Raw genomic sequence first — 26654 nt, 5'->3', positions numbered from 1 at the left:
CCTCCTGTTTATGTTCCTTTGTGAGCATATCAACAGTTTCATTATTCTGATAGATATATTCTTCTAGTAAATATAACACAATGCAATTATAGGTTAAAGGGCAAATACAAGTTAAAGGGTGTTTGGAGTTCAAACAATAACACTGGCTTGGTGAACTTATTTGTCGCTCTGATAAAGTCCATTTATTCACAGGTACATTAACTTATCTTACTTAATACTATATTTCAGGTTTTTTTAAAAGCCCATCTCTGTTACATATGCACTCTGTAGCCTTAAGACAAGCTTTTTGCCCTCTTAGGTCAACACTGTACTTCCAAGGCGAGTCAACTAAATGTCTTGAACAGTTTCTTTATCATTATAATTTCAATTTTCAAGGCTGCTCACTTGCTGATGGCCTTGGGAGGTTTACAGGAGGTTAAAAGAAGTAATAACAGCCAGTATAAGAATAAGTAATAAATGATCATGTTGGGAGAAAAAAAATCAGTTCAAATGGTGGATTCAAATCACATCTTGGTCCAGTGCCTGGGAAAAGGTCAGACTTTCAGGTTTTCTTAAAGGAAGTAGGTAAGAGTCACAAGGATCTTAGCTTTAGAGGTAAAACATGAGAGCATTATTATTCCCTTTGGAAGGTCCATAGGCCAGCTTTGGAAAATGGAAGTTATGGAAGGAATTGGGTGTCACCTGTAGTATTCTCAGTTTTTTCAACTGTTTGAAAAAAGTTGGAACAATACCCCTATCTCAGGTCAGTGAAAGAGTTTACAGTAATACACATACCTTATTGGCAGGAATGATGTTTTTCACGTTGAAGTAGAATCCAAAATAGACCATATTAAAAACTCCATGACGTCCCAAAGTAGCAGTCAGCCCTTTGTTGAGTCCACTCAGACCCCAGCCATTGGCCTGAATAATTTGGTGAGCTTTAGCAAAGGTGGATGGTTGCTATACAAGTAAAGCAAAAGACAAAACTTCTCTATACATATTTCAATAGTGTGCATAGTTGGCTTAAATCATGCAAGTAAGTTTCTTTATCTGGGAACAGACTTGAATATGGATCTCTCCAGAGTAGAATCTTTCTAAATCTGTCTCACATTCAGAACCTCTATTCATCCTTGTATCTTTCACTCATTATTTAATCCTTCATCGTGAGCAATAAAATCTATCATGTTTTTATTCATTCTTTCCCCAGATGTACATATAAATAGATTTATGCTTATGTACAAAACAAACAGAACTTTTTCCAGGCAGTTCTGCTTAACTAATACCTGTTCTGAACCAGCCTGCTACCGGCCTTGCAGAAAGGCAACCCCTGTACAAACGGCAGAGGCTGGAGAGCGTCTGAAGCTGGAAGGCGTCTGCCAAGATTTATTACACAAACAACAGAACAAGAAACAAAACACTGGAACTGTGATCCTCAAACGGAGCGGTTGCTTTCAGCAACCAGCCCTTCCCCAAACACTCCCTTTATTAGAGTTCAGGGCGTGGCCTCCCTGTGCCTCCTTCCGAGGAGTCCCACAGCCTCTCTCTGCTTGTTCCTGCTTGACTGCCTCCTGCGTCGGGCGTCCTTGAACAGGGCCAGCTGTGGGTCATCATCATCCGCACTGTCGGGCTCGCGCAGCTGAGAAGAGGGCCCTGGCTGGGGGCTCTGCGAAGCCTCCAAGCCATCATCAGCACGTTCGTCTTCAACACCCTCCTCCTCCCCCTCGTCTGAGTCATCCGAGACATCCGAGCCGGCTGCCGGACCCACAGGCTGGCCCTGAATCACAACAATACCATCCTCATTCATCCTCATTTTGGGGTCTCTGTATGGCTCCATCATTTTTTCTTTGCTTCGTAATTTTCAGCTTTTCATTTTGAATTCCTAATATTTTTCCTCCTTGATGTAATTTATCAAGCTTTTGCACCAACTTCATCTTTTTTTCTTTTAGTAATGTTTAGTGGACTGTAACATTGAATATCATGAGTCAGAGGATTCTGATTTCATATATATCCAAAATAATCTAGGTGAACCAATTCACACTTTTTGATATACACTTTAGCTTTTTTCTTAAACCTATACCTTCACTTTCCAGTATATTTGGCAAAGCAAAACCACTTTCATTTAGATACTTCCTCTTTCTCTTAATTTCACAGACAGACAACTTATCTATGTGACTTTCATTCATTTCCTTCTGTAACTGATTCTATTTTCCATAAATGTTTTTTTCTTGTTTTTCCCTTTGAAAAGTTTTTCTTCTCATCCAAGAACTGAAGAAACTTCTTGGATGAGAAGTGAAAACATTTTCAAAGGAAAACAACAAAAAAGTCCAGTTGCCTTTTGGAAAAAGCACTTTTGGAACAAGCTTCAGCAGGGATTCAGTTACAAGCCCAGTTGCACTTGTGCTCCATGTAGCATTCCTGCTAACAATAAAAACAATAAAGCTTGGTTTGGGCATATTTTGGCTAATGCATCACGCGTGGCCAAAGCCCAGGTTTACTCTAAGTATGCACATACTGCTATGCAAGCTGGGATCTCTAATCTAGAGACTACTTTGTAAGTCCATGTATGGCTGCCTGCATATTGTTCCCTGCATTTCCCCAGCTAGAAGGTTTATGCATCATACTGATAAATACTTAGAATTCCTAGGTCCTTAAATTTTCAAAATTCCAACCTTAGCCAACGGAAGATTTTTCATAATTGTTTAGCCCCAAATTATTTTTTTTACTATCAAGGTTTTATTTGCTTGATTTTGCTGTTCACTAAAGTTATATTTGTATAATCAAATGTTTAATTAGAAAGGCAAAACACGACTGTCACAAAGATGCTTATATAGGGAAATAAAGACCATTTTGACTACAGTTCTTTAAACTATGCTAATGTCATATATTCATTTGTTTGATGACAAAATGTCATCAAAAGAAATCACCCAAATGAATCTTGCCATATTAAAGTCATCTGGTTTGTGCTTATTCAGGTGACAGTCAGGTTGGATAGTCTTTTAATATATTGCTTCATGTTTATTTACATATGTTTGCTGGATATTTATAACTTGGTCTGGTAAAAACCAATGTAAAGAAGTGAATATCTGTTGATTAGGCCTAGAGCAGGGGTAGGCAACCTCGGTTCTTTTATGACTCGTGGACTTCAACTCCCAGAATTCCTGAGTCAGCATAGCTGACTCAGGAATTCTGGGAGTTGAAGTCCACGAGTCATAAAAGAGCCGAGGTTGCCTACCCCTGGCCTAGAGAGAGGAGACTTCAACTCAGTTATGGAAGCTCACCATTAGTTGAGCCATGAATTAAAGCACACACTCTCAATTCAAGCTATTGCTATTTGGAAGAGAACAGCAGCTGGCAGCTGCACCCTGCTAATTTTGACTTAGAATCTTGAAAAAGCTAAGAAGGATCAGATTCAGTTACTGCTTGGATGGAAGATGACCAGGGAATACCAAGGTGTTATAGATCAAATTGAGAAGTAAAAAAAATGCACCCCAGAAGGTAGTAGTGGAAAGTCCCATCTGCACTACTGTCAGGAGACCTACAAGGATGTCTTTATGTAGTTACCAGGAGTCAAGCTAAGTTTGAGGGAAACTATAGCGATTATTATATTGCTATAATCATATTTGGGTGCTGCAGAGATTTGCTTGAGAAATTATTTACTTATTATTGATAATTATTTACTTAGCTCACCTTGAAACATATGAATCAGGAACTAATATATTTGAGTTTTCAGTACTAGTTAATTATGGAGTTAAAGGAGGACCCTTCTCACAAATTTTAATCTAGTCTAGTTTATTCTATTCATTTTTCTGATTTCAGCAAGAGAAAAAAAAGCCCTTTAGTATATTCAACATTTTGCTTGTCAATAAATTTGTGGATTACCTTTTATTAAATTATTTATTCTTATTAAATGAATTTTGTAGCTGCCCTAAAAATTAAGCTACCTTGCCAATTACCATGTCCTTCAATAAACCTTGCTAGCATTTTTGTTAAATTAAATTAAAAAAAATAGTAAAGGATTTTCTACCACTTTTCTCTCTTTCCTTTCCTTTAGAAAATTCTTGAACATATTCAAACATGTCAAGACGTATTGTTCACAGAGCGATTCATTTCTATTGCATTTGAAGTCAAACACCATGTTTATTTACTTAAGAACCCTGTAGAGAAATCATAAAGAACAGCAGAATTATTAAGTTTCAGAAGGGGGTTGTGAAATTCCCCTATGAGTTTCTGAATGTTCCTATATTATAAATGCACTTGCTATCTATACTCTGAAGGAGACCTTCTGAGGTGGAAAAGTTCTACTTTAGAAAGTTGTTTCCTAAACCAGGATTGCTTTGCAACTATTTAAGTATGTCACTTTGGTATGCGCCATGTTATCAGATTGCAACCTAAATCTACAATTCCAAATGGAGTATATTTTCAATAATTAAATTTGGTAGAAAACAGTGGGACTTGTGCTGGGAATATTTCTGAATAATTTTTAAACTGCAACTGCTATTAATCTATCTGCAAGAGTGAAAATGGACTAGAGAGGGCACTTAATTACCTCCTATGTTGTAAGAGTAAGGAGAAATCTCATTTCTGAAGGTAATAGGGCCAAAGGGGCATTTCATCCCAAAGTGAGTATCACTCATAGATATGGCAAGCTTGACCTTCAACACAGGGGAAATTAGAACAGTAACTGAAAAAAATAAAATAAAAATGTTTAGATACGGTTTAAATGAAGTGAACATTGATGGACAAGGCAATCTCTGAAATTTTTACTTCAGAATGCCAAATAAGAATTCTACACACGAGAGGATGAGGCACAGTCTTCACCTTCCTTACTGTGTCACATAGCTTTATATTTAAAATTCAGGGAACTTAAAAGTAGTTTGTGAGAAGGCATATTTATTACTTAAAGAGACCAAAACAAACAAACAAACAAACACCTAAAAAATTTCAGCTCAGAACTCCCCATCTTTTAAGTACACATAGAAAGTGCGTTTCAAACCTGTTCAGTTCTTTGGGTCTTTTTTTTTAATGGTAAGGTAAAGGTAAAGGTTCCCCCGCACATGCGTGCTAGTCGTTTCCAACTCTAGGGGCCGGTGCTCATCTCCGTTTCAAAGCCAAAGAGCCAGAGTTTGTCTGAGGACGTCTCCGTGGTCATGTGGCCGGCATGACTAGACACCAAAGGCGCACGGAACGCTGTTACCTTCCCACCGTAGTGGTCCCTATTTTTCTACTTGCATTTTTATGTGCTTTCGAACTGCTAGGTTGGCAGTAGCTGGGACAAGTAACAGGTGCTCACTCTGTTACGCAGCACTCAGGATTCAACCCGCCAAACTGCCAACCTTCTGATCGACAAGCTCAGCGTCCTAACCCACTGAGCCACCGTGTCCCTTTTTTTAATGGTACTTTCATCCTACTCATCATTGACTCCTGGCAACTGCCTAGGCAAGTCCTTGTAGTTTTGTTGGCAAGATTTCAGAAGTGCTTTGCCATTACCAGCTTCCTAGGGCTGAGAGAGTGAGAGTGACTGGTTCCAACCACTACACCAACCTGCCTCTCTGTTTAGTTCAGTGCTTGAATATATAATGACTAGATTGTTATTACGTGTGATCAGGAATACAGGGTTGTAGAAAGGGAGTTTTTTCAATATGTAGAAATGTATTGATTGACTGTTGGATAAGTCTGTTGGTATGAATATGTGGAGAGAGAAATCAACTATGTATGTTTGGTTCTACTTATGTGAATCTATTACATCTGGCATCTGGATACCACCTCCAAACATACATGTTTCTCACTATGTCTATAGTTGTTAATGAATCAGGGGAACTGGCCAGCAGAGGTGATCCCTTTGATGAATTCACACACTCATATCCACTAATGGGTTACATGACAGAGTTAGAATCACCTATTGTTCTAAACCAAGAAATAGGGTAGCTTCCTGAGGCTATGACATTTAAACTTCTAATGCTTCTTTCCAATGCTTCTTTTTTATTATTATTATACTGAGAATGCTTGGGAAACTCCATCACAAAATTTTGAAGCAGCTCAGTTGATTAAAGTACAGGACGTGGCAAGGTAAGTTAGGATGGAAAAAGCCTCTTGTTTTCCCATCTGTTCCCTCTTCTGATAGAGCATGAAAATCATTTTTTTATTATAGCATAAGATAATCTTAAATTCAGGACTCATTCTTAAAACATTTCCTCTCCAGTATATTCTATCATATATATGATTAGCTTTGCCAGGTATTTTGATGAGACACTTATACTAGGATCACCATTTGTTTTTAACCAACTCGAGAAATTCTCCCTCCCCAGAGCTTAATGAAGATATATACATATATTTCAACAATTCCATTCCCCAACATATTAAAAAAAAATCCCAGTTACTCTACCTCTTCGAAAGCATCCCGATTTGCCTGGAGGCTAACCTTGACTACTTCAAAAGGGTTAACCACAACTGCTTCTGTTAGCCCAGATCCCAAGCCCGCAACTGCAAATGTCTAAAAGAGTTAAATCAATCAGTTTTCATGCGCTATGGTAAAACATCTCCTTACATCACTTTGTAAAACTGAGCATTAAGCTGACCAATATAATGAAAGTGGAGAGACCAACTCTTCTGCAGTAGTAGTATACCATTCCTAAACAGCTTTCGTCCTTGATTAGATGTTGACAGTTCATGCAGAAAAAATCACAAAAGCCACAAACCACATTCCAAATATTCAAAATAAAACGTCAAAGTCCTATCAACAATGCATTTCCTTTAGATGGGAGAAAGCTTTGTGACTGTTTTAAGAAATACATATGGGGAAAAGCATATCATCCACTTCCTATTTAGGAAGAAAGCACTGCTGCATCAAGACTAATTTACCCATTATTATGTATATCGTGTACTCACAAAAACAATTCTTTATATCACTTATAAGAAGTATATAAAACAAAGAGCTAACCCAATAATTCTAATGCCAAGAATGTATAGTATAATGTTGCTATATTCCCAATTAAATGAAACAATTCATTTAAGTAAATTCTCCATGATAAACTTCACAACTGAAGACATAATTGACTCAGTAGTACTGAGTCAGATGTTCCATTTAAGAAATCAACTAATACTATGATATCTAAAAAAAAAATACAATGCACTGAAAACATCTAAAAGCAGACTAGAAAACATTGTCCAATAGTTTAAAGGACACTTACCTGTACTGATATATAGGTAGTCCTTGACTTACAATCATTTGCTTAGTGACTGTTTTAACATTACTACAACATTGAAAAAAGTGACTTATAACCGGTCTTTGCACTTATGACCCTTTTAGCATTCCCCATAATCATGTGATCAAAATTTGGGTGCTTGCCAACCAGCATGTACTTACGATGGTTGCAGTGTCCTGGGGTCACGTGATCATCATTTGTGACCTTCCCAGCCAGCTGCCATCAAGCAAAGTCAATGATCTCATGATTCATTTAACAATTGCAGTAATTTGCTTAATAACCATGGCAAAAAAACCCTCATAAAATTGGGTGCCACACACTTAACAACTGCCTTGCTTAGCAATGGAAACTGGAAGTGCCCTCAGTTGTGGTTGTAAGTCCAGCACTACCTGTATTCACACACACATGCACACTACAAAACATACTGAAGAATTATTCCAGAGAAGTGTTTCTTTGGATTCAGCAGCTGTAAGATACTGAAAGTTCAGTGTGATTGTGGCTTCAAGACACACATCCAACACCCCTCCACTTAGGATTCTGGACACACATAAACATTCCCAAAATACACTTTTACCAATATAAATAACATTCACCAAAAGTCCAGCACAGAGTAAGATGGTGCTTAAAACTTATAAAGCAGCATCAAGACTTTTGTAATCCTTGTATCTTCTAGAATAAGTAGAAACCTGAAATGAGGATCATTTTGGGAAATGCCCAAGACTTTGTAAATGAGCCAGAGAGAGAAAAATGGGAAAATTGCAATGTATAGGCGGAAATAATTAAATGTAAATTTGGCTCAAAACTAAACATACTTATCTAGGAGTATACCCTACTTCTACTAAGGACAATGCAGTCTGAGCAAAGTTACATCTGTGGAATGAAACATTTGGGGGTTTTGCAATTTATAAATTCCTCAGAAAAATCTCACAATATTATTCTACATATTGAATAAGATGCTGTACATCAGGGGTCCCTGACCCCCTGTCCATGGACCGGCACCAGTCTGTGGCATGCCAGAAACTGGTCCATGCAAACAAGCAAAGCCCCACCTGTGGGATGCAGGCAGCACATGAAACCATGCCCCCTCTGGTCCACAGAAAAACCTCTCTCTATGGAACTGGTCCCTGGTGCCCAAAAGGTTAGGGTACATGATCTATATTTTTTTTCTGAGCAGCCATGATTCAGACTTATAGTCATCTATGATTAGTCCAACCTAGAACAAGCAGCATAAGCCAGACTCTTCCAAGACACTTACACTCAGAGAAATCTCAAAGCAGAAGCTTCTTCTACTTTATCAACATTGGATAGGTAGACAGTGCACTAGGAGGGGTTATATGGGAGATGGAATATTGTATGCACCTCCAATCTTTTCATGCTAATTGGCAATTCCATCTGTGGAAAGGGGTGAGTGGGGCTTGTGATCAATTGGTCCCTAGATGACTTACTAGGTTGGGTTGCTTCTGATTGGAGCAGGGCCTGGAATTACTTCTCAGGAATCAGATGTTTCCCTTCACTTTACCACCCTCTCCTTTAAGCCCAGATAGTCCTTTATAGGAAACTTTGAAATTTAGTTCTTTTATTGGGATATAGAACTGCCAACTCTTAACGGAATTGGAGTCATTGGGGGCCTTTTTTGTCCACTTAATGTCTCCCTATTTGTAAATGTCAATCTGCAGTGGTAATCTTCCATGAAGGACATTGACCCTAACCATTTCTGAGAGTGGGGATTGGGGAATATCTTGAAGTGCTTCCCCATCAGAAGTCAGGATTTTGAGGCCTATTTGATGACATGCTTGTTGTTTGGCTGAATACTATATCATGTGTGGAATCAATTCTCCCCTAATGTATGCAAAGAGGCCTTCTTTTCCTGAGGGTCCTCTTTTAGTGCTTACTTCAGTTGAAACCCTTGAGAAAAATTCAACTTGTTGAACCTTGGAGTTTCACAGTTAATTTAAAATTTTGAAATATCTTCTTAAGTTCCTTGGGTCAAGATGTTTTGTAGGGTTGTCCTCTGAGTGAGTTCAGTTAAAAGAGCAACAATATATGACAACTTAGGTATAATCATCTATGCCAGCCTATTAGACTATTGTTTTGTTTCCGGGTTGAACCGATTTGTGAATTGCTTCCACCGTGTCAGTTTGTATTCTAAAGATTCTTTGAGCTACTTTAAAGTTGTGATACCTTACTTTCAGTCGGGCCCATAGGGAGTTGGGCGATACAACAGTAAGTTATTTTCCTTGCAAACACTTAAATACTTTATGCAGGTGTGCTAGATATTCTTGCCAAGTGCTGTTGAAAATGATGATGTCATCTAAATAGACAATAGTATATTTTTTCAATTTTCCATGCTGCCCAGAACCCAAACAAGTGTGCTTTTCCTTTGCCCAATTACAGTATCATAGTCAATTTATAAGGCATGATAATTGCAAACTGGCCATGTTCATGCTGCAGTGGTTTTGGAACTCTCTGTGCAATTTGATCATACAGATATGAAGATCCAGCATGTGGATTACAGGTTGAACATGCCTTGCATTAAGCATTCCTAATCCAGTAACTGCCTGTTGGACTGAAACCATTCATTGATGGGTATTACAGGCTGTACATCCCCTCTTTACTCTGCTTAGCAATCAAGTATGTGAGATCTGTAGAGGTTCTGCCTGACATGGACATATTTTTCTTCCAAACTCTTCATACAGAACGCCTCTTGCCATTTCCCTCTGCCATGGCTTTATAAATATGCTGTAACCTATGAAACTCAATGAGCCACTATATTACTCATTCAGAGTATACCAAAAAGCTTATCCTAGTACATACATCTGCAAGATGAATTACCATTTTCTCTGTTAAAAAGATATGCAGAATCTTTAATAGTTTACGTACTTTGTGTTCTTTGGAAAATATGGAAGTCCAATACAGGGAGTATGAGAGGGGATCTTTCATGAGTCAGAGACAATTTCAGTGATGTAATAGTAATATGGTAGTTAAACACAATATGTTAAAAAATGATCATGTCCGTTTCATTAAAACCTTCATTTCCATTGGCTGTTAATGTACATTTTAGTAGTTTTCCAGTTTATATGATATGCAAGTATATGACATACTTCTTATGCTTGTCACAAAATTTCCCTGAAAGAGCCAAAAATCCAGCAAATATGCCTAGTTTCCTTAACTAAAAAAATATTTTCCAGATGATCAGGATTTATTGATAATTCCCCCTTCCAATTGCATTTTTCTAACAATTTAAGAGTCAGCTATATGGATTGATGGCTGGGCAGCCAATTTTCTAGGATTTCTTAACATTCATACTATCCAAAAATCTTAAAGCAGATTTTCTTCCCTTGCCCAAGCAAGGGTCACAGAGGGAAGGGAAATAATTTCATGACTTTTTACTAATCAGTTGAAGCAGGATTACCAGCATAGCTGGGGCTGGATTCTTTTCTTTTTCCTTTCTTTTCCTTTCCTTTCCTTTTCTCCCCTCCCTCCCTTTGTGTCAGAAATTGCATCCTTTACTTTTCTACAAAAAAAAAAAAAAATCAGCAGAATGATTTCAGGAGCTTTTGGAGATGCCCCAGTGGATCAGGAGGCTGCATGTTTCCTGTGGACTGTGATTTGCCTTCCTTGTTCACATAAATAATTATACTGAAATCCAGGCTGGCGAGAGCAAAGGCTCCATTTGTACAGAATATTAGAGCTTCCTCTACAACTAGGAGCCATCTGAAAAGTCTCCTCCCCAAACTGAAGGCGCTGCCAACAGAGAAAATATCTGCCCTTTCTTCACTGCTTTGGAAGGATTGGAAAGTGTCTATCAAAATGACAAAAACAGCATTGCATCCTTGCAATGCAAACGTTGCCTGCTATGGCCACACACGTGCACATACTAATCTGTTTATATATGAATAAAATGATTTGTTATTAGTATCTGGAGCATTGGTATCCCATCTAGTTTAACTCTGCCTTTCTTCCTATCTCCCCTGTCTTACCTAATTTGAAGACAGCATACTATGTAATGTATTATATTATAGGTATCTGTATATTCTGAATTGCAAACTATCACTTACCAAAGCTGGTGATAGAGAAACATTGCCAAGTATTTTCTTGTACTGTTCAAAGGTGAAGAACTGGAAAGTAAATAAGGAGAAATTTAAAACTCAAGAATAGAGATTTTATCATAGAAAGCTGTTTACCTTTATTAGTCTAAGAAAAGACAAAGAATGATTTGATTTGGTTGTACATTGTTGAATGATTAGTGTTACACACATGGTTTTGGTTAAAACTGAATCAAACAAATGTTCTCAGATCATTTAAAGCATTTATTGGAAAGATACAGCACACACACACACACACACACACAGAGAGAGAGAGAGAGAGAGAGAGAGAGAGAGAGAGAGAGAGAGAGAGAGAGAGAGAGAGAGAGAGAGAGAGAGAGAGAGAGAGAGAGAGAGAATGCTATTATACAAATATCCAGTCAAATTTATAGTAGTTTCATATCTCAGTATTGTCCTCTTTAAAGTTAATACTCCTTTCATCATGCTTTACTTCAAAGAGTAAACTACCTTCTCTGTTTAGTTTCTTATTCCAAAAACAATATTTCTTTTAATAAAGTACAAAAATCTTTTCTATTTATTCCAGTTAGTGAATACAATATGACCTTTTCTTTTCTTTTTACTGTTTAGTATGAACAAAAATGTACCAGCAAAATCTGTTGATAGTAAAAAATAATATTATCATGTAATCACTGTTGTAGCAATTAAAACAATTCAAAATAATTCTAGATTTTTCTACAAGGATATTCTGCTTTATTTATGTCTTGATGGTCTGTTTCAAAGAATGGGATTATGGAGCTGCAATGGAAGGGGAAAACTGGCAAAAACTAGAAACATATTGATCTGGTACTGATTCTTAATTGCTGATTTGTTCTAAACCACCTTTTCTCTTCACCTATTTGTATCCAAGACTTCCAGGCTTGAGATGGCTACTGCTGAGACATTAGTATTGTGCACATTACACCTGTTTGCCTTCCCATTGAATTTCAGACTACTACTCATGAAAATAAATAAATCCCAGATCTTTTCCAAATAAATTAGCCCTTCAGAGGCCGCCAAAGCCCAGTCCCTCCCAGCCCCACTCCCCTCCGCTGAGCTCTGCAGCTGCACTCTCTAGGTGTTAGTAAAGTGTCTCTTCACGTGAAGTGAGGAGGTGGCAGACTCTGTCGTCAAAAGGGGCTTTCAGGAACAAAGACTGCCAGCCCCTAGCCTGATAGTCAATACGTGATAGTGTTTAACAGCCCCAGGCAGTCATAGCAGCAATACTCAATGATTTCCCAGTGGCCATTTGGAAACCAGTGGGATGGGGTAGGGGGAGAAACCCCAGCTCCAGGCAGTGATAGGAACATGAAAAAGGTAGTCAGTGTTCTGCAGTAACAGCTTGTCCCTCAGGGCAACTCCTCACAATGTCTAAAACTTGCACAAGCAACAATAGTCAAAGTTCGGATGGCCGCTAGTCTCCAAAGCAGCAACAACCAGCCTCTCCTTCTCTTCTGTTGTTGCTTGTAGCCTCAGGTCTCGTTGGTGTCAAACCCCTCCCCCCTGTCCTTTATTATTAAAATCTGAATTTAGCAACCCCAGCAACTTTCTCCTCACTCTTTCCCTTGCCTCTGCTTGGGATATCCCCCCTGCGAAAGAAAGTAGTAAAATTCCACCTTCTCACTCTCTCTCACTCTCCTCTTCCCCCCTCCTTCACAGAAAGGGATCAACTTAAAACCTGCAACCCTTCTTCAACTTCACCTGGTCCCTCTCCAACAAACAGCAACAACAACCTCCCCCACCCCCTTTCTTTCCTCCTTTTTCTTTTCTTCCGCTGGATCCATGCCTGCCGCACCCAAAACCTGCCGCAGCTGTCCGAGCTTCCCTCTCCCTGGCCAGGCTTCTGCAAAGCCCTTCAGCCAGCCCCACAACACACTCCCCCCATGTGAACAGTTTCTTTGGTCCCCCAAAGAATAGGGAACTTTCTGCTAAGCATCTATATTATCCGGGAGTGAATCAACCTTCATTACACAGTAAACATCACTCTTTCTCTATGCTATGGCCTGGGGCATCGTATGTTAATCTCTTCACCAGGCGTATCACCCACCTTGGTCTCTGCACTTTAGGCTCAGCAATATCATGGGTGCTGTCCTCTCGTAACTTCTCACCCCCTGAGGTACCTGGGACTGGCAACTCTTCCTCTAATGCTGGTGATCGTGGACCATATGAAGTGACCTGATCCATCTCTAATGGCTCCCCTAACTCTGTGATCTCTGGGGTCAACGACCCCTCCTGTCCCAATAATCCCCCAGGCTGTTCCCCTACCTCAAATCTCTGAAGAGTCTTCTCCCTTTCCCAAGCTCTAGGCATGGGTTCCGAAATGTCAGGCCCAGACTGTTCTAATTCCACCTCACTGCCCACAGTAAGGGGCATGATCCCAATATTCCCCAATGACCACAACCAACCTATACAACTCTCTTCTTCATCATTCCTTGTGCTGTTATATACATGGACAATGATAGAAATATGTTGTGTCCAGTGTTGTTTCTGTTCTTCAGTGAGTGTCCCCAACATGTCCAAAAGAGTAAGATTAAACCTCTCAGGCTGTGGATCTCCTTGTGGATGATAAGGGGTGGTACAGGACTTCAGAATGCCCAGTAAACCCGGTAGTTGTTTAACAAGCCTGCTTTCAAAGTCCCTCCTTTGGTCAGAATATATATGCTGAGGCACCCCATAATGTACAAAAAACCTATCTACCAATACTTTGGCTACCGTAACAGTGCGCTGATCTCTTGTCGGGAAGGCCTGAGAATAATGGGTAAAATGATCAGTCATGACCAATACATTTCCTTGCCCACTTACATCCAGTTCCAAGCAAAGAAAATCAATGCAAACCAAATCAAAGGGCCCATAACTTTGCAAATGGCCCATTGGTGCAGCCCTTAAAGGTAGGGTTTTCCTCTGGATGCAACGCAGACAAGATCTACAATAGTCCCCGACTTCGGTCTTCATGCAGGGCCAGTAGAATCGATCCATTACTAACTTAAAAGTCTTTTCTGGCTCCAAATGCCCATGCTCGTTGTGTAGCGCAATCAACACTGCTTCTCTGTGTTTCTCCAGAAGCAAGAGTTGCCACCTTTCTTCAAGCCCATCCGAAGGGCCCCTCCGATAAACCACTCCATCGTGAAGCTGTAAGCAATCCCACTCCTTATACAGCACTCAGGTTCCTCTTGGCGAATCGGCAAGTAGACCCTCCCGCTGAACACTTTTCAAAGCTTTTTCGACCAGGCCACAGAGGGGATCTTTGCCTGGTCCCTCCTCAGATCTTTCTTAGTCAGGCCAAACCTGCCCTCCCCTCTGACCTGAATGGGATTACAGTATAATTTGGGGACATCTGCAGTACTAACACCCATCTATTCAGCCCCAATTGCTCCCCTAGCTCAACGCTCAACCCCTTGATACAGCGCTTGAATGCTATCAGGGGGCGATTGTATCCACTCTCTAACACCTGCCCCTGAATCCTAGGGCCTCCTTGACAAAGCGTCTGCATCCGTGTTCCTCACACCCGGGCAATATCACAAAATGAACGGGCAGCCAACCATCGATGCCCCATGGCATCAAGTTTAGTGATTGTGAGCAAGTACGTCAGTGGATTATTATTTGTCTTAACCTCAAACTCTGCCCCATACAAATAATCCTTCAACTTATCCACAATCACCCACCTGAGTGCACTCACAGAGAACGCCCTCCCCCTGGGAATCACCCACCAGCAATCTCTAACCGGCGGAACCCTAAGGAGGCCCTCCCTGTGGGCGCGCACAGGATGATGGGAAACTGATGCTGGTAGCAGGTGCTGAGTGGGATAATTCTTCCCCCCCAGGGGTTTAGCCCCTGCTGATATATGCAATAGGCTTCAACTGTTGCTCATGTTCCTGATATAACACCCCCCAAGGCCTCTGACATCTTCTGTCAGTTGCAAACTTTCAACCTGAAAGCACTCCAGAATACTCTTTTTCCATTCCAGCAGTACATAAAAATGGGAGAGGGGGAATCCCGATCCACCCCCATATCTATCACATATACCCTCTGATCCAGGACAAAACCCCTCAATGTCTGTAAAATTCACTCCTCTGACCAAACATCACCGAACATCAATTACTACGCTTGTCCTTACTTCACTATTCTGCTCTTCGCACCACCTGATAGCTGCGTTAGAGTCCATTTTGTTCCCCTAGCTCATATCCCTACACGAGACCAACCCTCCCTTACTAAGGGGGGGGAGGCAGGGAATCCTGGATAAGCACCTCATGTGTAGCGTTACCCCCTCAGAGGCTGCCAAAACCCAGTCCCTCCCAGTTCCACTCCCCCCCATTGAGTTCTGCAGCTGCACCCTCTAGGTGTTAGCAAAGTGTCTTTTCTAGCAGAAGCTCACGCAAAATGAGGAGGTGGCAGACTTTTGTCATCAAAAGGGGCTTTCAAGAACTAGCCTGATAGTCAATACATGGTGGTGTTTAACAGCCCCAGGCAGTCATAGCAGCAATACTCAATGATTTCCCAGTGGCCGTTTGGAAACCAGTGGTGTGGGGGGAGAAACCTGCTCCCTCTCCAACAAACAGCAACAACAACCTCCCCCACCCCTTTCTTTCCTCCTTTTTCTTTTCTTCCGCCGGATCCACACCTGCCAGGGCCAAAACCTGCAGCAGCTGTCTGAGCTTCCCTCTCCCTGGCCAGGCTTCTGCAAAGCCCTTCAGCCAGCCCCATTACATTATCTATTGGTAACTCTGTAAAATGCATACAGGCCAGTGGTCTGTAGAGTTAGCACTTCAGATGCAAATCCACAGCACAGATCCAAATGCAGATTTACTTGGTAGTCAAAACTTTTAAAATTAAAGGACAAAGAAAATAAGGCATAGGGAAGACAGAGGTAGCCAATCAGCAGGTTATTGGCAAGAAGAGCACTTGGTGATATATTTTTATTTATTTTAATTTGTTATAACAATTCATCTCCAACAGATAGGAGGTTGGCTGAGCTGAACATCTAAAAGCATTTGTAAAGGAATGCAAATTATTTTATTTTGTTCAGAAGCCTAATAACAATATTGATACTTCAATGAACAAGCCAGAAATGTCTGAGGCTCAAGCAACCTTTGTGGTAAATAAATGACTTTTAAAATATTAATAGAATGAGATATAATACAAGTATTAAGAAAATGCTCCATAGCATTTTTCACCAGCATTAAACATTGTGCATCGCAGCTAATTCATTAGCAACTATTAATTAACTTAATGGTAGTGCATGAAGTCTAGAAATATTAATAATACATTTGCTACCAACTTTTCTATGACTAGTTTATTTAGAATTGAAGTCCAGTGGGGCTTATTCCTGCGAAAGTAGGTATAAAATTTGGTTCATTATTCAAGAAAAGTAAACAGTTGATTTGAAAAAATTGCAAAAATCAGCCGGTTGATGAGACAGGTTGAAAAAATTAAGGAAGCGTAACTATAAGTACTTGGCACAAGAAATCAGTTAGATTTTCATGAAATATATTTATTTATTTATTTATTTATTTATTTATTTTTAAATTTATATACCGCCCTATTCCCGTAGGACTCAGGGCGGTTTACAGGGAAAATTAAAAGTTAAAATACATCATATACAATTAAAAATGATTAAAACTAAGATTAAATTAATCCCTGAACTTAACTAAAACCCCATTAATTAAAAATTAAAACCCCTCAGTCTGGGCCAGACAACTCAAAAAACCAAGTTTTCAAGTCCCTACAAAATGAGCGAAGGTCATGGAATTTTTATGTTGCTCATGTTTCCATTGTCATATTTTGAATACAAACATTTTAAAAAAAGTTGTTTTCTAAACTCATTTAAAAAATAAGTTATGTAGAAATTTTGTTTTTTACTACATTTCTGAAGCTGAACAAAACCAAAGCAAATATCTAGTTGAACTGGAGAAAACAACCAAGTGCAAATTTAATTTGTCCAAAAAAAACCCCAAACAAACAAACAAACAAACCCTAGTAATTTTTCCTTGCATGGCTTACTATGGTTTACTGAACATCTCTAAATATTTTTATTGCTTAAGAATTCTAAAAGTTCCATTAAGTTAAAAAGCGTTTTCATCATAAAATCAAAAGAAAGATGCTGTTCATCTGGCAAAGACACTTATAAATCTAAGTTCCATGGGGGTGGGGGAGATATCCGGTATTTACCATATGTCCCAATAACCTTAATATAAAAAAGTCTGGGAACACATGCAAAAGATGTATTCGCCCAACAAGATCATCTGTTAACCATTGTACGGGCACCGTTCATGTCTTTTCTTCAAGTCCAGACGAAATCTGGGCTATAAAGTTTGGCTTTTCATCCTTCAGAGTTACCAGCTTTCTTTTAGGAGGGTGGAGGAAGAAAGACAGAAAGAGGCACAAACACAGTGAGAAAGGATCTGAACTCTTCAAAATGAAATTGTCTTTGACACATGGCGTCCAAGTGACATACTACCTTAATTATAATGGCTTTATTTTTACATGCAAATGGATTTACGAAAGGAATAGACAATTATATTTTTCCTTCTCAACAGGAACTCAGGCTTGTTTGTTTATCTGAATGATCTTTTATCAGCACAGCAGTTCTATAATTCAAGGCAGCTTTTCTCTGAAAGTAACCAAGATGAAAATGGCAGGTAGAGATGCAGCTGTGCAAAATTACCACAATAGAACTTAAATTACAGTATCAAATGTGGAAGCGATTCCAAGGAATATCTGGTACACACCCCAAGCCTCCAAATGTGAAATTCTGTGATCAGAAAACCCCGACTTTCATTTCCAAAAGTAATTAACTCCTAATAAAACAGGACTATATAAAATTTCCCAATGATTTAGCCACTATTTAACACTGAAAAAACTGAAAATCTTTTTCCAGAGCAAGTTTCTTTCTACAATAATTTAAGTCCAGACTTAACAAAATGTAATAAACTACAACCTTCTTCCCAAAGCAGTTGTCATGTTTATTCCCCGCTTGGATGAACCACGATGAAGACTTTTTTCCCTACATCTTCTAGGAGGTAAAATCAGGCTAGTACTGTCAATAATATAGTGTGGCATCTGCAAGACACTCAGCTTTCTATATCTTTTAAAGTGCTTTAAGCAGTTTAGCTTACATTATTAAAGGGATCATAATTTCTTATATTTCCAGTTTAAATCTTCTCATGTTTACAGAGCCATCATCCAAAGGGCACTGTTGGGGAGACCTCAAAAGACTTGCAACATAAAAGGAAATTCTTAAGGGGGGGATGAATGCCAAAATGTCATTATAGCTAATCAATGGTATAAAATGCTAACTCAGTGTTAAACTTCTCAATACTGTAGGTCTAGCTCTGAATTAAATATAAGAATGTTTGGTGTTCCTTTTTGACTGTGTTTTCCCTAATAGTATTTTTCCCCAGAGGAAGAAAGATAAACTACTTTGAAGATTTACAATAATGTATCTAGGATTGTTCCATTCCACCCCCCTCCCAAAAGCAAAATGGAAACCTCCTGAAAAAATACCCCAATTATAACTTCATATGTATAAAATGCTAACTCACAGGAAGAAAAAAAACTAAAAGAAATGCAGAGGAGAAACAAGAAAGAAAGAATTGAAACAGAAAGGCAGAACTCTAAACAAAGACAATCAACACCATTGCAGTTTGTTGCAAAGCTCCATTGAAAGTTGCTTAAATCTTCATTTATTTTCCAACAGATTCCAATATTTGAGGACACAGTCTTGCATTTATCTAGCCCCAGTGTGACATTTCCCTGATGCGCTGTTTATTTTTTTTAAAAAAAAATAATAGTCTGGATTGTATCATTTATATTGCTTTAATACGATTCTGTATAAGCACAGAGAAAGCAAGTCCTAAACGTTTTCTAAAATAAATGAATAAACCTGGCAGAAGCTGTGGGGGGTCGTGCTGGAGGGAGGAGGAGGTGGCCAACTTCAGGGCTGGCTTCATTTTATTCTTATTCTGGCTATGGAAATGAAAGGGCTTTGTTTTCAATGGATTCAACACTTTCCTTAATTTGCTGTGGCGTCTCTGCTTTCTGTTTAAGTGACAAATCACTAAAAATGTCCATAGTGGTTATCACTGACTGTTTTGACCATGCCCTATGGACACTGCACCTGTCCATATCTAGGAAAGCCTATTTGGAGCCCATGCAGTAAATTTAAGATGCAGAGTTTCCCTGAGACAACGTAGGGAGACATGCCTGCTAGTTAGCAGCTGTAGAATTCCTCTGCACCCACAGCTGGAGAGACTTCTCCACTCCCTCCTAAAGTCCTCTGGATAGATATTTTGGAAGGGAAGTAAAATTACTTTCTTACTTATAGTAATCCCAGTTAGAAGAGAATATTTGTAGCTCAGAGTTGAACTGTGGTTCAGCTGTGCACTCATGATTGTACCTAGTCAGATAATGAAACATCTGCAAGTAAGCAACAACATTCAGAGAGTACCAAGGACCTCACAGTAATCCCAGTGTTGTAATTTTTCTCTCTTTGGGGAGCATGGAGATTGACTTACCTTTACTGCTCTTTTGGGTGTTTCAGCCAAGATTGGAGGGAGGATACCTTTGTAGAAACCAAACAAGCTATTGAATAAAGAAAGACAAAAAAGAACATTAAAAAATACCCAGGTATGTATGAACATTAGCCAAGTGGTAATTCTGTTTTCATTTCAGAATAAAACAACTAATCTCAAGGCTTTCTTAATTATTCAGAACAGCCCTTATTGTCAACAACTGAGTTCTGGTTTTGTACATATTGTGTAACTATTGCTGCGGTCCTAAAATTTTCCTGAGATAATACCACTGACTTCAACAGGATTAAACTGGAATAAATTCTTTGAGGACTGTAAATTTTAGTTTACACTGAAACAAGAAGCATAATTGCAACTAAACACAAATGCAACCCATAGAACCTATGCAGATTAGATTACTTTTTTTGTAAATAGAAAGCAACTTTTTCTGTTGAGAAAACGAGGTGGGGGGTAGGATTGATTTATTTACTGCTGACTGCTTAAGTAGTCAGGCTTCAGGCTGGCAACATCATATTTAATAAAGAAAAATGATTACAAAAAGTGAAAAGAAGGCTTGGAGAAGACATTTTGGTTCTTTGGAAATGTGATTCAATGTGCAAGTTGACTACTTGGCAATTTAATTTTATTATTAGATTTGAGCATATTTTCCTTAAACCAATCCAGTTCAATTACTTATGTCAAGTCAACTGAATCTGAGTTTTTGTGTGGAATCTGTATAGCATTATACTGTCCTCCTGTGGCCCTTTGTTACCATTTTATAACTAGATTTCCTTTAAAGAAAATAGTGAAAGCGGATTCTAAAAGGCACTGCTGCTTTCTAAGACACAACAAATGCACCCCAGTGCTTTTATTAAAGGCAGTCCATAGCAAATCCTGTGGGGTGGATCACACAGAGGAAAGAAATATGCACTGTGCCGCTCTTTCCCTCCTTCCTTCTTACAGACCTTATCCAACCTTAGAAGATTTTCAAGAGACGGGATTAAGAATGAGCAAAAATTATACCAAGGCTTCGGTAGCTGCAATGGTTGCCAATCCGTTTCCAAGCTATGCTATTGATTTTTAAAGCTCTGAACAGCTGGGATATCTCAGCGATGCCTCTTCCAATTAAGAACTTGCCTGGGGTCCTCTTGGGTGAATCTTTTGGTCTGACCCTGCCAGGAGCAAGGAATGGGGGCTTCTAGTTGGCAGGGCTCTGCTTATGGAATACCCTTCCCAGGGAAACATGTCTGATGCCCAGTGTGAATGACTGTTCAAGGCCAGAGAAAGACATGTCTCTCCTCTCAAGTATCTTTTTGGTTCTGTATTCAGATTGAGGATGGACCTTGCTTTATACCGGAACAGTGTGTTTTTAAAAGTTTCTAATATTTTGTAATTTTCACATGACTTTCAGCAATAGTCAGAAGCCTGCCTAGTTTTCACTTCATATATGCATACATTGTGTGCTACTGTTATACTGAGTATGGTTTAATTTAAAGATAGCTCAAAGGACAGATAAACTCATTGCATATAGAAATTACAAATAGTACATAGAGAAAATACATCCAGATGTCAGAGGCAGTTATTTTATAGTCACAGAGTGCAGGAAATGACCATTGAGACTTTAGAAGATACAGGTAGGTCCGCTACCCAAATATTAATCAAAATATGTCCTCAAGTATGCAACAGATAAAAGGTAAAGGTAAAGGTTCCCCCGCACATGCGTGCTAGTCGTTTCCGACTCTAGGGGCCGGTGCTCATCTCCGTTTCAAAGCCGAAGAGCCAGCGCTTATCTGAGGACGTCTCCGTGGTCATGTGGCCGGCATGACTAGACGCCAAAGGCGCACGGAACGCTGTTACCTTCCCACCGTAGTGGTCCCTATTTTTCTACTTGCATTTTTACGTGCTTTCGAACTACTAGGTTGGCAGAAGCTGGGACGAGTAACAGGCGCTCACTCTGCTACGCGGCACTCGGGATTCGATCCGCCAAACTGCCGACCTTCTGATCGACAAGCTCAGCGTCCTAACCCACTGAGCCACCGCGTCCCTTTCCTGCAACAGATACCCCATTACTTTTATAATTATTACCAACAGCCCCCCCCCAGTTATTACTTTTATAGTTAGATTTAATCAGGTATTGTGCTGATGACTGATGACTGATACACAGATGGTTCTGAAGGTTTTACAAATCTGAAATATTTTCTGTTTTAGATTAAACACTTTTTTTCTGCCTGCTCTGTCTTTATTTGGACTGTTTTTGTACTTTTGTTGCCACTCTAGGACAAGCACAATTCCAGCCCCCAAGATCATATTTTTGAATTTGAAAGAGTTAACAATTACATGTTAAAGTGAAGCACAGTTAAAATTGCATTATTTTGTTTCAACATTAAGCATCTAAATGAACATCACCATTCAATTGTGTTCTGGGCAACCACCCAAATTTGTCTTTGCTATAGTTGATTTTGAAACATTACAGTCAATCATATCTTCCCAATTTGTTCTTCTTTAAGGCTTTAGGCATCCTTCTGGTTTCCATTTCTTGTTTGGAAGCCTTGAGTCATCCATTTTGGCAAAATGTCCAACCCAAATCAGTTATTTTCTCCAAATTATATTGAAATTGGGATCTTGCTTAGTTTGTTGTTTTCCTCCCCTGTCTCTCACATAATTTTCCCTTTAAGGATCAAATACAAAGCTGATTGAAGGCATGCATATAATATCCTCTTTCTTCAGTTGCTGTCAAATCCAAGCCTGTTACCCACATAGCTCTGTAATTGAAACAATGACAGAAAGTACCTTTAGGGCCATATTGACTTGCCTTGCAAGAATCAGGGCTTCACATAATTTAGATGAATTACAGAGCTCGGCAGTGTAGATGTACAGAATGATCAGTGTGCTAAATGTACATTACTGGAATTCAGAGGATCTTTTCAGTCAGGCAAATTGGAGATAAGGGTTTGGGGTTTTGTTTTGTTTTGTTTGTGTTTTTTGCATTCCTTGTATTGTGCAATTCATATTTCCACTGCAACCTGAATACAGTCAGTCCAATTTTTATTCAAAAGAAATCAAAAGTCTGAAAGCTTTTGTTGCTTGCTTCTTCGTATTCTTTTTTTCTTTCTTTTTTTTGCTTTTATAATTATGAGAAATAAACCTGCAGGAGTTAGGCTTTCAGTAACTAAAATAAAGTCAGTTTATCAGTTAATGTTTTAAGGCATATCAGTAACCTGAAATAAAATATAATAAACTCTTACAATTATCATTCTTCTTAAATTTAAAAACTCTATTTTATATACAGTGTGGCTTTTTCATTAGATATATAGAGTAAATTTTTAAAAATGAATGGAAGAAAGAGAGATTACTTTGGACTAGCAAAGTGAAATTCATCTCATTTGCTGGTTTCTCTTTTACTTCAATTTCAATTATTATTAACTGGATGCATTATTCAAGTATGTATGAATTTACACATATTCATTTTAGAATTGCATTAAGAAAAAAATTGTTTAATGATAATGTGTGTAACATTTAGCATTGTGAATACAACTCCATAGTATGGATGAAATTTAGCTGTAAAAATTGAAATAAAGCATACAAAATGCATGTTCAACAGTTAATTGAATGCAGTTGAAAACAGACCTCATGTTTCAAGGACCCCAGGCTTTTCAATTTGGATGTACTAGTACCTCCAGACTTCATACACCGAATTAAAGGCATTCGGGATAGTCAGAGTGAGAATATCCTACTTCAATCCAGGGAAGTTTAGAATTTATTCAGGTGCATTATTTAAAGTGATCGTCCTCTGAGGTTTGTTTTATTAAAATCTTTTTTTAAAAAAATATATGTGCCATACAGTCTCATTTTGCAGCTATAGGCAATTTATAAACTATACATTAAGCATATAAACCAATATTACTCAAAACTCTGGAAAAACTCTTATTTTGGTATTATTGGAGAACTATCCTGAGCAAAACTTGCAGTGCTGTTCTCCCTTTTCTCATCTGGGTTTGGGTCTCTTCCACTGCTCTGTCAGGATACAGGCTAAAAGTTTTCAAAACATTATTGAGAAACTGCAGTCTTGGATAGATTGGCTTGGATGTGCTAAGTAATGAAAGACCCCAATAATACATACAAGCAATCTTATACAGTCAGTTTCACCTATGGGATTTCAAACAGTACAAAACTGTTAGCTAATCCACATTTAGTCACCTACACATTTCTAAGCAAGAACCAGGGCTTTTTTTCTCATAGAACGCTCAGAACGGAGTTCCGGCACCTTTTTTGGATGGAACCTTGTAGGGTAGGCAAGGTGGGTTGTATGACATGTGTGAGTTCCGGCACCTTTTTCTTTTACAAAAAAAGCACTGGCAAGAACGTTGTTGTTTGCACACGTATATCAAAATAGGGGTATTTCAGTAGCAACCTACTATAAAGTTTGTCTTGTTATTTATAGTGACTGTTCTGAACTGCAGTGGGCAATTGTACCACATACAAACTGCATCTTTGCGACGATAGTAAACATTTACTTATTATTCTGTACTGCATCGCCTAATTGTGCACTCTAACAATGAAGTCTGCTCGGCTAGAGCCAAACCTCTTCATTAGGATCAAAGTCCTAATGAATCCCACAAATTCCTCTGAGTTCAATTATTTTCTGCAGTATCTAAAATATAGTTCCACATGTTAGATTTGATAGCTTTTAATTCTAGACTTGCAGTGGAACTTAGTATTTGATCATATTTAATAGCTAATATAAATAGCTTGCTGCCTTGGACAGAATAAAAGTGCTGAGAGAACATGAGATGTTACTTAAATCAACAAACCTTATTTCAACTGAATTTCCAATAAGAGTGCAAATTTGTATTTTGCATTCCGTATCTCATAAGAACATAAGCAGTGCCTGCTGGATCAGATCCTGGGCCCATGTTGTTCAGCAGTCTCATTTTCATAGTGGCCAACCAAATTCACAAGTCTGGAGGAAATGGCTTCCAGAGGCAGTCCCACGGCCATCAAGGCCATCCTGCAACATTTGGGGGTTGGGGGGCAAGATAAGCTGAACTAACAAACTTCAAATACCATCCAGCATGGAGTATTTTATCTTGATCCTTTCAACATGTATTGAAGCAGCTCTCAGTAAAGAAAGTCTTAATATTTTCCATTCATGTGAACACTGAAACACACCCGTAGGAAGGGGAAGGAGCCCATAAAATAATTGAGAAGCCTATCACAAACCCTTATAAGCAGAAGAATACTGACACTGACATCCCCTAAATTCAGCTGAAGATGTTACCAAGCCTGGTATTGAAATGTTCAGAAACCAACCCACAAGCTCGGAGAATGAACTTCCACTTTCATCCTACACCCGAGCTACAGATATTCACTACTATTGCAAGCCTATCACTATTTAAAAAGGAAATTACCTACATTGTACAAAAAAGTTAGACACTAAGATGGAAAAAAATGCTAATGCATTATATATTCTGCAGTGAAAAATTCTTTAATAGAATTGTCTCAAAATCCAGTAGGTTAGCCCAAAAACCTGATGAAAGTAATAATCATAATAATTTATTAAACATATAGGGCACCAAAAAATCAGTATCAGTGTAAATTTGGAATGAGAATATTCATCAAATTTACCACCATCATTCACCTAACTGATTTTGTGGCATAAGATTGAGATTTCCTTCTACAGGTATTAAGAGACTTTGCTGTCTCTTGCTCAAAAAATCCCAGACAGTCTTACGTGAAATTTTAACTGCCTTTCCCATATTAGACACATCAAACAATATATTCTACCGGAGGAGGAAAGATAAGAAAGAAATATTCTATTTATTTAGCAACAGAAAGTGAAATTGGAAATAATAAACTTTTCATTTTTAAGTGTACAACCCAAACCTTACCTTTCTTTATGCAATTTGCAGTGACACTTTATGTTGAAATTTATGTGCAAATTTATGTCACCCATAAACATATCAACATATGAAAAGTATAGCATGTGAATAGAGATACGCACATAATAAGGAAGATGTTTCTTATGATCTCAGCTGTGTACTTTGCTAAATATCTCGAGTATTTTTTTAGTGGTTCAGAAATTTACATCTTGTTCTGAACTTTAGAATTTTTTTTTCAGATTTTCCTGCTCTATTAACTTAAAAAAAATTACAATTGCAGTCAATGTAGTGTGCTGCACTTGTGGCAGGTATATATTTTAGTAAATTGAGTTAAGTCACAAAGCAGCTATAAAATAAACAGTATTCCTAGGATTTCTACTCTGAAAGAGTGAACCACTTTACCTAGGGCAATTCTGTACAGCAGCCTAAATTGTCTCGTGCTGTTCCTGGCCGTTTCTGAAGCCAGCTTTAAACATTCCAGTCCCGATTACAATTGTTTGGTAACAGGGCTAAACTGGTGCCTACTCTGAGCTACAATCTCTACGGGCCCTGATTTGTTTCCCCTGCTCCTGTTTTTCCAGGAAAGGAGGCAGTCCACATTGCCTCCTTTCATGTGGGAATCCAGTGCCTATCTTTTCTTTTTAGGAATTGTTTCTTTTCCTCCTTGCTCCTTCCCTTCCCTTCCTTTCCCTTCATGTTTGCAAATATGGAAGCTTTTACATGCCCATCCAGAGTTCTCTCCTCTAACCCTAATGGAAATGCTTTCCTTTTTTCCTACTTTATTGTAGCATCACTGTTTCATGCTGTAACCATTAAAGCAAAGATTTAATGATTGTCCCATCATTTCTACATTCTACTGTAGGTCTGTAGGAAACTTTTAGCAAAGTGCTGGTAATATGGAAGCTTTGCAGTGCTGTTTGGAGAACATCAGAAAGGACCCTGACAACTTAATTGGAAATACCTGAGTTCTGGAGTTGAACAATAACAACTTCTGGTTAATGAGAAGAT

General features: G+C 38.7%; 1 protein-coding gene across 3 annotated transcripts in view; it reads right to left on the bottom strand.

The window, feature by feature from the left end:
• SLC25A21 (solute carrier family 25 member 21) overlaps positions 1-26654 on the bottom strand; it is a 304840-nt gene that overhangs the window by 6565 nt on the left and 271621 nt on the right. For 2 of the 3 annotated variants that reach the window (XM_081313016.1, XM_081313017.1), the window contains exons 4-7: positions 19774-19840; positions 11240-11299; positions 6362-6469; positions 775-939 (exon numbers count right to left, since the gene is read on the bottom strand). In XM_081313016.1, coding sequence (XP_081169142.1) covers positions 775-939; positions 6362-6469; positions 11240-11299; positions 19774-19840 — 400 coding nt within the window. The remainder of the gene's footprint in view (positions 1-774; positions 940-6361; positions 6470-11239; positions 11300-19773; positions 19841-26654) is intronic. The other variant, XM_081313018.1, reaches the window with a different exon arrangement.

Source organism: Vipera berus (genome assembly GCF_964194415.1).
Source record: "Vipera berus genome assembly, chromosome: 1".
NCBI lineage: Eukaryota > Metazoa > Chordata > Lepidosauria > Squamata > Viperidae > Vipera > Vipera berus.
This window is presented reverse-complemented; position numbering and strand designations above follow the sequence as displayed.